This window comes from Erpetoichthys calabaricus, chromosome 9, assembly GCF_900747795.2.
Source record: "Erpetoichthys calabaricus chromosome 9, fErpCal1.3, whole genome shotgun sequence".
Classification (NCBI taxonomy): domain Eukaryota; kingdom Metazoa; phylum Chordata; class Cladistia; order Polypteriformes; family Polypteridae; genus Erpetoichthys; species Erpetoichthys calabaricus.
Genome location: NC_041402.2, coordinates 36,079,051 through 36,093,087, shown reverse-complemented (window position 1 = coordinate 36,093,087; position 14,037 = coordinate 36,079,051). Strand labels below are relative to the sequence as shown.

At 37.0% G+C, this 14,037-nt stretch overlaps 1 protein-coding gene across 1 annotated transcript in view; it reads left to right on the top strand.

Annotated features, from left to right (window-relative positions):
• Window positions 1–14,037, top strand: part of rpgrip1l (RPGRIP1 like) — a 209,977-nt gene that overhangs the window by 36,092 nt on the left and 159,848 nt on the right. Inside the window, exons 4-6 of the mRNA XM_051931527.1 lie at window positions 5,122–5,420; window positions 7,942–8,047; window positions 10,442–10,585. Of these exons, the coding sequence (XP_051787487.1) occupies window positions 5,122–5,420; window positions 7,942–8,047; window positions 10,442–10,585 (549 nt within the window). The remainder of the gene's footprint in view (window positions 1–5,121; window positions 5,421–7,941; window positions 8,048–10,441; window positions 10,586–14,037) is intronic.

Below are 14,037 nucleotides of genomic sequence, written 5' to 3'. Positions count from 1 at the left end.
TTTTTTTGTATTAAAAGTGGTAACCCTACCTGGCAGGTAACACTTATGTTTGGTCATGAAGTCGTCTAAAATCAGCCACGTGCCCTCTTTTAATTGTGAGAAGCAGATATATATAGCCAAATTCTCGCGCTTCGTTGCGGCGAAGTACTGCTTTTAATTTTTTAAGAAGAAAGTAAAACCTTTTTAAACGGATCGAAAATATACCAATAACAATTTGTTAAGGATCTGTTTTTTTGTGAACCTCGCTTTTCACAGCTGTCCCGCTACGGCGTGTGTTTCGTTTATTTGACAGTATGTAGATCGTGGTAATTAAATTCATGGCATGGTTTTCTGAATCACAATCTGACTGTATGGATGGTTACCTGCCAGGTTACGCTTGTGGTTGGTCAGGAAGTCGCCTTACATCCGCCACGTGCCCTCTTTCTGTTCCCAGAAGCTGATCATAGAATGGTTTTAATAGTTTACTTTCAAATAATGCAAAGAGTATGCGACATGTGTTTCTCCTTAATTCTGGGCTCATCAGGCATACACACTCACTGCATCCCCTCTCGAGAATCGAATATCGTCAGCGCCAGAGTTGAAGCCCCTAACGTTGCGGTCAGCAAGTGGGCTAACATCCGCCATGTGCCGTCTTTCAGTTACGAGAGGCAGATCATAGAATGGTTGAAACTGTTGCCCCTAACGTTGCGCTACGGCGTGTGGTTCGTTTATACCTCGTGTCTTCTCATTAAACTTTTATCTCGCGAATATGTTATTGCAATCCGCAGCGGGAGCGTTTCTATAAACTTAATTTAAACTTACGTTTTACACCGTGCTTTGTTTCCCTTATGAACATGCTTGTATGCTTCACTCGCTCCCTTCTCAATTGTTTAATGAATTTTTTGTTCTTCGCTGTTTGCGGCTCCTCCTTCATTTGTCCCTACTGCATTCACAGTCTTTTCACGTTATTGCAATCCGCAGCGGGAGCGTTTCTATAAACTTAGTTTAAACTTACGTTTTACACCGTGCTTTGTTTCCCTTATGAACATACTTGTATGCTTCACTCGCTCCCTTCTCAATTGTTTAATGAATTTTTTGTTCTTCGCTGTTTGCGGCTCCTCCTTCATTTGTCCCTACTGCGTTCACAGTTTTTTCACGTGATTACGTGGGACGCGTGATGACGTGACACTCAACTCCTCCTCCCACGGCCATCGAGCTGCCGTCCATTACAGTATATTGTGAAAAAAGAGGTTCCAGTTATGACCATTACGCGTTGAATTTCGAAATGAAACCTGCCTAACTTTTGTAAGTAAGCTGTAAGGAATCAGCCTGCCAAATTTCAGCCTTCCACCTACACGGGAAGTTGCAGAATTAGTGATGAGTCAGTCAGTCAGTCAGTCAGTCAGTGAGTCAGTGAGGGCTTTGCCTTTTATTAGTATAGATAGATCTATATCTATATCTATATATATATATATATATATATATATATATATATATATATATAAATCCCCGCAAAGTACTGCTTTTAAATTTTTATTAAGAAGAAAAGCTTTTTAAATTGAGGGAAAATATCCCAATAACAATTTGTTAAGGATCTGTTTTTTTGTGAAGCAGCCTTAACACAGCTTTTCCGCTGTTTTATAAACGAACGCCATATAAGGTCTTCCTTTTTCCTTGCTTCGCCAAGGAAGGAGCCTTTTTATTAAATCCAAGGGTTCTTCGCTTTTTTTTTTTTGTTTGTTTATTACGATTGTTATAGTTCTGTTTGTATACGACGTTGTCAGTTCAGCACTGTAATATGACCAAGCCGTGCAAGCTTACTGTTAAGAATGCAACGTATAGTTGTACATGAGAAAAGCAATCTTGCCTCAAATCAATGGCAACCTTTTGTAGGTCTATGAACTTAATTTAAACTTTAGGTTTACACGGTGCTTTCTTTCCGAAGTACCTGCACTCATGAATATGTCTGTATGCGTCAGTCGCTCAAATCCCCGCGCTTCACACCGGCGAAATACTGCTTTTAAATTTTTATTAAGAAGAAAAGAAAACCTTTTAAAATTGAGGGAAAATATACCAATAACAGTTTGTTAAGGATCTGTTTTTTTGTGAAGCTGCCTTCACTCAAGTGATCACTTCGAGCTGACTTGCTGGCTAACCATAAGCGTTACCTGGTAGGTAACCACCCATACAATCAGATTGTGAATCAGACTACGAATGCCGTGAATGTAATTACCCCGATCTACATGCTGTCAAATAAACGAACCACACGCCGTGGCGCAATTTTAGGGGCTTCGCCTCTAGCACTGACGTCCAAGGTTCGATTCCCGTAAGAGAGTGAAATGAGTGGGTGGTTACCTACCAGGTAACGCTTATGGTTGGCCAGCAAGTCAGGTAACATCAGCCACGGTGCCTTCAGTTGTGAGAAGCAGATCATAGAATGGATGAAAATAGTTTACTGTCAAATAATGCAAAGAGTATGCGACACGTCTTTCCCCCTTATTCTTGGCTCATCAGGCATACACACTCACTGCACTCGCTTACGGTAATCAAACCTCGGACGTCAGCGCTAGAGGGGCTTCGCAGCGGTGAAGTATTGCTTTTAAATTTTAATTAAGAAGAAAAGAAAACCTTTTTAAATTAAGTCTTAAAAAGAGGTGTAAAGATATTGAGAATAAGCTACGCAAACCCACCAAGACATGCAATCGTTTAAATCAAGGCGCGAGTCGAAAAACACCATCCCATAATATTAGTTAACGATTAACACATTTCTATATGTATTGTAAGCATACAGTTGATAATATGTTGCGCTTATTTATCTGGTGTACCGACATTTTTGCGCGTTTAACGGCTGAAATCTAACGTGGTTTGTGCCCTTCAGAATGAAAAGAGTTTGCATTTACCTTTTTAATAAAAGGTGAGCTTTTAAGCCTGAGAAATCACCCCGTAAATGTACACGTTTAATTGCACGTGTTAATATGTATGCTTACACAGTATTAAAAGACACTCAACAATTACACAGTATTAAAAGACACTCAACAATTAACGTCATTTACCTTCGTTCCCGCGTTTGACTCGTGCTGTAAATCTCTTCCTCGTTTTCAGTTCACGTGATTATTTAGGAGGCGTAATACGTGATGACGCGATACGTGACTCTGCCTCCTCCATTACAGTATATGGACAAAAAACAGGTTCCAGTTATGACCATTACGCGTAGAATTTCAAAATGAAACCTGCCTAACTTTTGTAAGTAAGCTGTAAGGAATGAGCCTGCCAAATTTCAGCCTTCTACCTACACGGGAAGTTGGAGAATTAGTGATGAGTGAGTCAGTCAGTCAGTCAGTCAGTGAGTCAGTGAGGGCTTTGCCTTTTATTAGTATAGATATATATCTTCAACATATAGGTCCATTGTGAGTTTATTTCACCTTGTTTGTGCAGGATCTATGCAAGAGATTCTCTAACGTGTTAACAAAACCACAATGTCTTATCAACATGAGAAGACAAACATAAAAGACATTGTCACTCTAAATACAGTGGAGCTACATATTGATCTTTGCTGTTTTCAAATGTGACCTACCACAAATTCCCCTCAAGTTACCTTTTACTCCTTTTGATTTATCCTCAAACACAAATGACAAGGAAGTGCACGGGGTGCTGACCTTTTATCCAGTTGAATAATGTCAACACTGCGCAACTCCAAGTATCATTACTTCACAACATCATAGCAATTATTGGTCAAGGTGGTGCTGGAAAAAGATGCAGAAAATACAAAACCATTTGAAAATTATGTATATTGTAAAACTCATGCCAAAATTGAGTTCTGCAACCCAAACAATTTCTGTCCAAATATATAATTTAATAATCTGAGCTCAAAGAGATAAGTCGTTCATTTAAAACTAACATAAATCATAACACTCAAGGATTAGATTCTTTTCCGAAACCCATCCACCACTGCAATAATGTGGTAAGTAATACACTAAAATTCATGACCCACCAGTGAATATTTGATGTCTCATGCCAACTTTAAATTCCATATTTTCTCCCATAACCACTTGTATTTCTTTTTGAAGCATTTATTTCAAATGATTTTACCTTCTTGATTATTAAAGGAAAGAGGGAGATTATGTTTACCTTGGAACATAAACAGTAAGCTTAATTAAGGTCATTGATGGTGTAATCTTGTTTTACCTTTGAAGACTCTTGTTTACATTTTTTTCCACATAGTTTTCAACTACATGTCACTCAATATCTCTTTATTTATAAAATATAGTTTTTATTTTGCTCATCATCTTGAGATTATCTAATAATTTTTCATTTTCAAACATGTTTAGTTTTATTTTCAAAACAGCAGAGTAGTAATTAATCTTTATTCTCGGTATATAATGGGAACTTATGAAACTTAAGATGAAGCAGTAATAAATAAGTTATGAAGTTGTATTTTTTTAAGCCTACATAATCTTTTACTGAAAAATATATGCACAAATTAGTGTGGCTTTTTTATTCTGGTACATTTAAGTGGTGGATAATGGGGAAGAAAAATCTTTGATGTATCTTTGATAGTTATTAACAATACTTTTCTTTTTAGAGTGTTATATTAGCAAGAGAGGGAAATAAGGCCACCTACACTCTTCTAGAATGGTATCAAGCTAAAATGTGGTTTGAGAAAAGAAAGGCAGAGAAAATGAGAGTAGGCTGGGAGCAATATGGTGGTGGGTTGTCCTGTGTTATTAGCTGAATTTTACTATGCTAAGGTATCATAAAGTACTGCACGTCATTTGCTTTGACCACCACATCCCTGCCCACAGCTATTCTTAGTTTTGTGGCTCACTTTATGTAATCATGCATTTGATTTTTTTTTCTGAATAAGCATATGGAGTAAGTATGTCTTCTTCTGCTTGGCTAACTTTCTTCGATAAGCCTTAGGAAACTGTTATTTGTCAGTTCTATAAAGCAGATTGCTACCCAGTGGTTTCAATTAACATCAAAGAATTCTTCACAGGCAGAAGTGGTTATTTTAAAACCTGAAATTTATTATTCAGGTTCCATAGTGTAGTCAACTTTTTGTTTGTGTCCCATTCAAAGGGGTATTCGTGCTGACTTCTCACTTTTTTTTGTTAACAACATCTCACCTCCTGCCCTTTACAGAATGGCCACCAAGTTAATCCGGCTGGTGAATGATAAGAAAAGGAGTGAGACAGAGGCTGGTGGCACAAGGCGCATAGGCCGGGATTTGGAGTTAGAGGAAATGATTGAAGACCTGCAAGATAAAGTTCGCAAGTTGGAGAAGCAGAATGAGGGCCTACGCCATAACCTGATATCAGCCAAACGACAACTACAGGTTCAAAGTCATCGTCAATCACCCTACAGCTATGTGCAGTCACGTATCAACACAGGTCTTCGGAAACTCCAGGGAGAACCTGGTATGCAGGACAGTTTTCAGAAAGGTACTCTGAGACATTAGAAATTGTAATTGCTAACATAAATAGTTGATAACTGTTCTTGCTGAATATTATCTCTTGTTCAAGCAGTACAACTAATATCGGTCTCATTTATTAGTAAAAATTACTTAAATAAAGCTGTAAGGCTACTTCAGAAACAGAGAACTTTTGTGCACCTAAGCAGTTTTCTCAGAATTCACAGCAAGCTGCCATTACTGTTCTTTATATATACACTGCTCAAAAAAATAAGGGGACACTTAAATCACACATCAGATCTCAATAAACAAAATATTCAAGTAGAAAATCTTTTCTGAGTAATATTGTGTAATTCGTTGAGAACAAAATGATGTAATTACGGTCAATGGAAACCCAAATCACCATTCCACTGAGGGCTGGATTCAACATCACACCACAAACCAAAGTCAAAAATTGAAATCACAGGCTGATCCAACTTGCATGAATTTCATCACAGCAACTCAAAATGTGATTCAGTAGTGTATATGGCTCCCACGTGCCTGCATGCACTCACAACAACATCTAGGCATGCTCCCGATGAGCTAATAGGTGGTGTCCAGGGGGATCTCCACCTAGACCTGGATCAGGGCATCATTAAGCTTGTTGACAGTCTGTGGACCTACTTGGAGGCATCAGATGCATTGATACACAATGTCCCAGAGGTTCATAGTTGGGTTCAGGCCTGGAGAACATGCAGGTCAGTTAATGGTATCAATGCCTTCATCATCCAGGAAATGCTTACACACTCTGGCCATATGAGGCCAAGCATTGTCCTCCACCAGGAGGAACCTAGGGCCCACTGCATCAGCGTAAGGTCTGACAATGCCTCTGAGGATTTCATCCCAGTACTTAACAGCAGTCAGGGTATTGTTGCCTAGCATGTGGAGGTCTGTGCGACCTTCCAAGGATATGCCTTCAGACCATCACTGACCCACCACAAACCAGTCTTGCTGGCTGATGCTGCAGGCTGCATAACATTTAATGTGGCATCTCCAGACTTTTTCACTTCACTGGGTATCAGTGGCAAAGCTCCCAATTGTGGTGTTCTTTGGATAATGCCAATCGAGCTGCATGTTGATGGGCTGTGAGCAAAGGTCCTCTCAAGGTCATCAGGCCCTCATGCCACCCTCATGGAGTCTGTTTCTGACAGTTTGGTCAGAAACATGCTCACCAGTAGCCAGCTGGAGGTCATTTTGTAGGGCTCTGGCAGTGCTACTCCTGTTCCTCCTTGCACAAAGGAGCAGATACCAGTCCTGCTGATGGGCTGATGCCCTTCTATGGCCCTGCCCAGCTTTCCTAGTGTTATAGCCCATCTCCTGGTATCTCCTCCGTGCTCTTGAGATTATACTGAGAGACACAGCAAATCTTCTTTCAACAACACATATGGATGTGCCATCCTGGAGTAGCTGGACTAACTATGTATTCTAAATCGGCTGCAGGTACTGGCTCATGCTACCAGTAGTGACAAGGAGACTAACAAGGAATGAAAAGGAATGGAAAGTTAAAAATAAAGTACATTCATGCTCCCTGGACTTTTAATTCTCTTTATTACATTTATTTCATGTCCCTCTTTTGTCATTAGGATTCTGACTGATTCGTTCTGAGTTTCTCATCATTTATTCCTCTCTCTCTTTCTCTCTGTCTCTGTCTATCTCTGTGTGTTGCAACCTTGTCACACAATGCTACTTTACCCACTATAAACAAACACTGTTCCAATAAAGATCTGGAAAAAATACAAATACAACTTTTATACTTGTTAATGAAGCTCTTATAGCACATTGCACACCACCACAAGAAAAACACATGTCGTGTAAACACAATGTGCTTGCAGCATTCTGGTTATGTGTGGCATGCCTTATGACTGGGACAACTTCCAGATCCTTGCTACTCTGGTTCAGCATTCTTCCTGTTTCACTGTGACTTTATCAGGGTTCTAAAGAGATGCACATGACTGAGTGCTGGGGTGACAATGCCAAAGGGGATTATTCCTGTCTGCTGCAACGTAGTTAATTAACTAATCTATTCCATGCTTACTATTATTTAGAGATTAGAGATTATACAATTTAGATGCCTAATGTTTCTCAATTTCAAAAATTCATATTTCTGCTTGTGCTGTAATTCAGCAGAGGTGCATTATGTTGAAAAGGGTTTGAAGCCCTCAACCTTGCATTTAATAGATAAACAACTATATGTTTTTCTGAGGTAGAAATAACATGTTTACTTATGTCTTTTTACAATTAGTTATGCTTATATAGCTTTATAGATTTATAGGGTCAATATTTTCACATATGTATAGAGTACAACGAAGTTCTTACTTTCACTTACAACTTTACTTTCACGTACTAACCATGTTGACAGCATGGCATAATGAAATTCTTCTTTTTTAGCTATAGTGTTGTTTTTGAATTCAGTTTTTACTTTCATGCATGAAAAAAATCAGTGGTGGATTTAAAATAACTGCTTTATGTTTATGTCTTGTATATAATAATGAATGTTCTTGTTTTTATTGGAGGTATTAAAGTTCAAGATTCAGATATGACTGCCCGATCAACCCAGACTTTAATTCCAAGATATGGACATAGCTTGCTTGATGATGCTCGAGCTCAAATTCGAAATCTGTATGTACAATAGAGAACACTTTAGTTATGTATTTATTTTTAAATGCATATTATGTAACATTTGTAGTTGGTATGTATAATTTACAATAATTTAAATTAAATTCAAATTATTGTTAATTGATCTGTATTCCAAGCATTACATTTCTTCTATTGTCTTTCCTTGACAAGTTGTGATTTCAAAGGTGTATTGCCTCTAAGTAGGGCTGGGAAATATGGAATCAGTCAATATCGATATATATAAAGATATAAATCAAATCACAATTTTAACCAAGCTTAAAGGTTCCTTTTTACTCCTAAGTGAGATGTGAAAATAGCATAAGGTTAATTTTGATTTAAATATTATTTATTTTCTGTCAGAAGTTGAACATGACAAATGTACTGTAGATTATACAACTGTATTTCAAATAATTTAAACAGGTGTATATATAATAAAATAAAATATTGAAGCTTTTGACTCGTCAGAGTTAAGTGTTACAGGAGAAAACAAACAAAATGCACAACTAAATTCTTTGGTCAATTCCAAATAAATAAAATAGATACAAAATAAAAGAGTTTGAATTCTGCCTAGTCAATAGCTTTCTAATTTTGCAGGAGAACACAATAAATTCCTTGGTCAACTCTATAGTACTAGGGTGTTGTACCATGTTATCCATTATGAATGTAGTGAAAAGTCAAGCAAAATGACATCTTTTATTGGCTAACTAAAAAGATTACAATATGCAAGCTTTCAAGGCAACTCAGGCCCCTTCTTCAGGCAAGATGTAACTCTAAATAAATAAAATAAAACCTTAATTTTAAAATTGTAAAATCTTAAATCAAAAACTAAAATCTTAAAGCTTTCAGTTTTACAGGAAAACGCAAAGTAATTTTTTGGTCAGTTCCAAATAAATAAAGTAGACAGTAATAATACAAAATAAATACAAAATAAAATCTCAAAAAATACTACCTCTACATTGTATACTTTCCTTTGTATAGATCCAAACTGTTTTAAATGATTGGGAAAACAAACCCCCAAATAAACAAATGGAAACATTTTGTATATATCCTCAGTACAAATTCAAGAAGCTTTCAAATGTAAATGAAGGAGATCATAAACAAAATTGACATATTCACTCAAGTGTGGTCAGCTTATGCTCCAAGGCAAAAAAGAAAGGCACAAGAAATTCCTATTAGTGCAGCACTTGCTTGGGTCTGGAACTGTAAAGTCTTGCATTGTGCATGCTCTAAAGGATGATACTGCTACAGATAGTACAAAATATTAGTGGTATTACCTGTCTTTGTGGGATCATGCTTTCGAAACAATTTGCAGTTCAAGCTACTTTGCTTCTCGTCAAACTTTAAATACCCAAAATATCTCCACACTACTGAAATACTTAGACCCTTCTTTTCAACAATGTCCTCGTGTTTTGAGCCCTGGTCTATGTCTATTGGGCTTTCTTTTTTGGTTACGCTGATTTTTTTCCGAGCTTTTCTTAACATTTTTTGTTGTCATTTTCTCTTTTGTCTCGCTCCCTGTTTTGTCTTGGTAGAGTTCCATGTTACTCTACTTTTCCCTTTTGTATTCTTTAATGTGTAGCCTTACCACTGTTTATAAGGTATTGTACTTTATAACTTCTTCCCACCTTACTTATTTTATATTTTTACGGTTAGTAAGATCATTTCACTTAACGTGTTGCTTATTAAAGCATTGGGACGAGGAAGCAGCCAGTCTTCCTACTTCACTCATGTAGTCAACTGGTTTTTCACTAACTTGTGTTGAGGATCTGTTTGCCGTCATTAGTGTCTATAAGAGGTTATAAAGAGAAAAGTATACACATTGGTGTAACTGCTCTTAAGTAAAAACTGAAACCGTGAACCAATGCATATATGAAGTTGCATAGAAATGTTCTTCATTTTAAGTTAAACATATTTACAAAGTCACTAATTGATTTTGAAATTTTAAAACTGTTTACACAGCAATCTACTCAAGATATCGGAACAAAAATTAAATTGTCACAACACATTTCCTTCAAGAGTAGGTGTACCACATTTCAATAAAACAGGTAAAAGGGGGGATGAGTTGTTTCATGCAGACAGACAGACAGACAGAGATGACGAACACATCTAAAAATATTTTTTATCTCATAGCCTATTGTTAGCCCAAAAATATTCCACCTCATTGTTACCTTTAGAAATTATGACATAAGGCTAGTTAGAATAGTAATTAATTACTAGAACCAAAATTCTGTCCTTAGATTCTAATTATGATATGTCATAGTATTACTTTGTCCTTCTAAATCTTATACTTAAATTTATCTAAAATGGATTGATTTATTAGTTTAAAATATTTGGTGTTCTTATTTATTCAATATTAATTTCAAAATCAAAGAATACTAATCTGTTATTACAATGCAGGGAAAATGTAATTGAAATTCAGAGGCAACAAATGGAGGAGACTGATAAGGTAGCAGACATATTACGGGGACAACTCAGGAAGCAGGAAAAGGAATGTGAAGATTCTCTCCTTCGACTTAGGGAGCAGCAAGCCACAGGACAAAGGTAGGAAGTTTTGCTTTAATGGGATGGACAGTGAGCTGTGATCATTCTTCCCTTTTTGGGAAATGTGGTTGACGTTGAACTGATGAATTTATTTATAAGTGACTTACGCTCTATAAACATTTTTTTACTCAATTCACTACCAAAATTGTGTCACTGTAATGTTGCTCTAATTTAAATTTTGAAAGGCATGGGAGCACAGTGGCTGGCTGTTTCAAGAAACCAGAATCTTGACTGCTCATCATTTGCAGTTTGAATGTTTTCATTTCTGCATATTTTTTACTTTTGGGGCTCCACTTTTCCTCCCCCATTGCCCAAGACATGTAAGATTAGGCTAATTGAGGATTTTAAATTGGCCCTGTGTGAGTTTAAGTATGTGTATAAGAGGGTCCTGTGATGGACTAGCACCTTGTACAGGTTTTTTTCCTACGATGCCCATTCTGCTGCCAGGATAAATTCCAGCTCTCTGTGACCTTGTATTGGGTTGGGTGTTTGAGAATATAATGTATTTGGTTTTGTTTTTAGCTCTTTTAATAATCATGTTACTATTACTATGGAAATTTGTGTAAGTGCTAAATCGTTTCAAATAAAATGGTGAACCTTTTTATATTGTTCTGCCTTACCCTTCTTTGTACTTTTTGACATTGCTTGAAGACTGTCTCTTAAGTCTTTACTCTTATGTAATCATAATCAATATAATTATTTAATTTTAAACTAGAATTGACACATACTAAATGTAGTGAGCACTAGTGTGTAATTTTCTTTTTGTAAAATTGTTAACTACAACCGTACTTTGGATGAACCACAGTCATTTTAAAATAAACTGTTCATTTTGATTCTCAACCATTTTTAAAGAGTTTGTGATGTTTTCATTTTGGGACCCTGTTTTGTCTTGGTAGAGTAATATATACTGTATTGCTCTACTTTCCCCTATTGTATTATTAATATGTAGCCTTAGAATGCCTAATCTCACAGACTTACGACTGTTTATAAGGTACTATTGTATATAACTTATCCCCACCTTCCCTTCTATATCTATAACCTCAGGCAATTAGATGTAGTAAAAAGACAAGAAGAAGTTAAGTTACACATAAAATAATGTATTACTGATAATATTCATAAATAATAACAAAATGCAAAGTACATTTGAATACTGGCAACCATACAACCTGATTAAATGGTGATATGTAGTTCAGGCGGCACACAGATTTGCAGTTACTTAAATGTCTCTAGTTAAGGCATCATTGGTGCTCAGCTTTCAGCCACATGTCTGTTCAAAATGGCTGCTGAGCTGTGCTCTTCATTGTGTTGTCTTCATCATCACAGGTTAGCAAGAGAGATGCTTCTTTCAGATGTTGGTTAGTAAGAGAGACAGTGTGAGGTTAAACAAGTAAATATATAGATATTCTGTCCAACCCCTACAGCCAATAGGGCGTCGTAGTACTTAAAAGCCTCTGAGACAAGCCAATTCCAAGCAGCCATACCTCAGACCAATGGGGGAATACAACATCTTAAAACCTGACACCCCCAAGGCCATATGTCTTTAAGTCTTTCTTGCGGGGGTAGAAATGAATTAAGCAAAGAAACATTAACCAAACTGGTTTAAGGCACATCTTCCCCCAAATCCTGTCGTAAAATTCAAACAGACCCATTCCTAAAGGAAGGGGGAGGTAAACACTAAATTACATTGCTTTGCCCAAATTAGAAATAAAGACATACAAAACATTTATCAAGTTATATGTAAAATCTCACATCACAACACTCCACCCCGATGAATGTTTTGTACAATGTCTTTATAAGCAGTCTTAATTTTTTAAAGAGTCTGTTGAATAACTTGTGCTTTGATATGCAGTATTTGCTGTCCCAGTGTTAAAAGTTGTCCGTGACCATTTGTCCATTACATATCTTCTTTATTTCAAAGACAATCTGAAGAACTTGGATGTGCTTCTGATGACTTGTATCAGCTCCGGCTTGCTTCAACTGTTTATTTAGCTTTCTGCAGTCTTCATATGTCATCAGATCTGGTGGTTCAAAATGAGACAAATCCACACCTTCCACTAAACTAACCGTACTGCAATTTAAGTCTATTGTGAATTCCTAAAACTGACCTTTGTTCTTTACTGGTTTTGTGTCTAACTGCTAATTAGACCCCTGTCCCAAACTATCTGCTTAAGCATATGCAGCTGTACAATTAATATCAAAATTTGAAAGGTAACATACCACAGGTGCCAGTACAACCACTACTGCCCAAGTGAGAGCACATGTGCCATTGCATAAACTGTTCACAAACCAACCTTTGTGACCTCTCTTCACACATTTGGGGTTGATTTAGTTGCCTCTTGTGCTTTCCTACCCATGGTACAACTCTTGACTGCCATCAGCCTTTACTAGTATAGGCTGGCATCACCACCATGAGACATCACAGCTATGCAACTCATCATTCCCCCTGTAGGCCACCCCTAGAGTTGTTTGCTTACCATATGCGTACTCAATGTACTAAACACCTCAATTCAGAATTGGTCCACTGGTCCTCTGCTTGTACCACAGTTGACAACCTCAGCAGGGCTTCTGTATTTTCCCAATTAAAACTATACCTAAACATCGGAACCCATATGTCTTTCATATGTACCGGATGCACCTGCTCTTTTGAAAAGTTCACCAATTTTCTTAGTATACCTTTTCTTAATAATAGTATTAATTATCCCACTTAATTAATTAATACCCAGAATGTATACTGTATGAGCCCAAAATTAATTCCCTTATTTTGGCTTTCCTAAACTGGTTTGTTCAGTTTCCACCCCTTGGAATATAAATTTGCTGCAGTAATGAACAAACCTTTCCTTTTAAACTATAGCTATTCTGACTAGTCCTATTATTATGTGACTTGTGGACTTGTTACTCACTTAAACCCCAGTAAGTGTCTTTTTCTTGCTGTCTCTTCGGTTCTTCTTCATGTCTTTGTCTTTGTCTTTAGTCTTTGCTTATTGTCTTTTCCTCTTTCTTTTTTTCATTCCGCTATGTAGGCAGGTCTGCAAAATGGAAGGTGACAAAGCAGTTTCTGTCCATCTCATCCTTTTGGTTGTTAAACCTGGTGCCAACACTCAAACTTTGCTTCCTGGCATTCATTGGAACAGCTTGGCCACTAGTGCCACTCTGCTACAATGTGCTAATGGTAACCCAATCTCCTGCATGGATTTTACACTGCTAATTGCCTTCACTATTGTTACATGCACCAACCCAAAGTCCATAAAACCTTACAATAGAAGTAGCACTATTACAAAAGGCCAGAAAATTGAAACAGAAATAATTATTTTCCCTTTCCTGTCTTCCTGCGCTACCCTTCTATTTTTTTCATTGCCTGTGTGTCCTTTTTTTATTTTATTGTATGGTAACTGCTACCTGAAAGTGTGGGCTAAAACCTCTCCAGAATCTGAGTTCTAAATCCAGCATCTCTC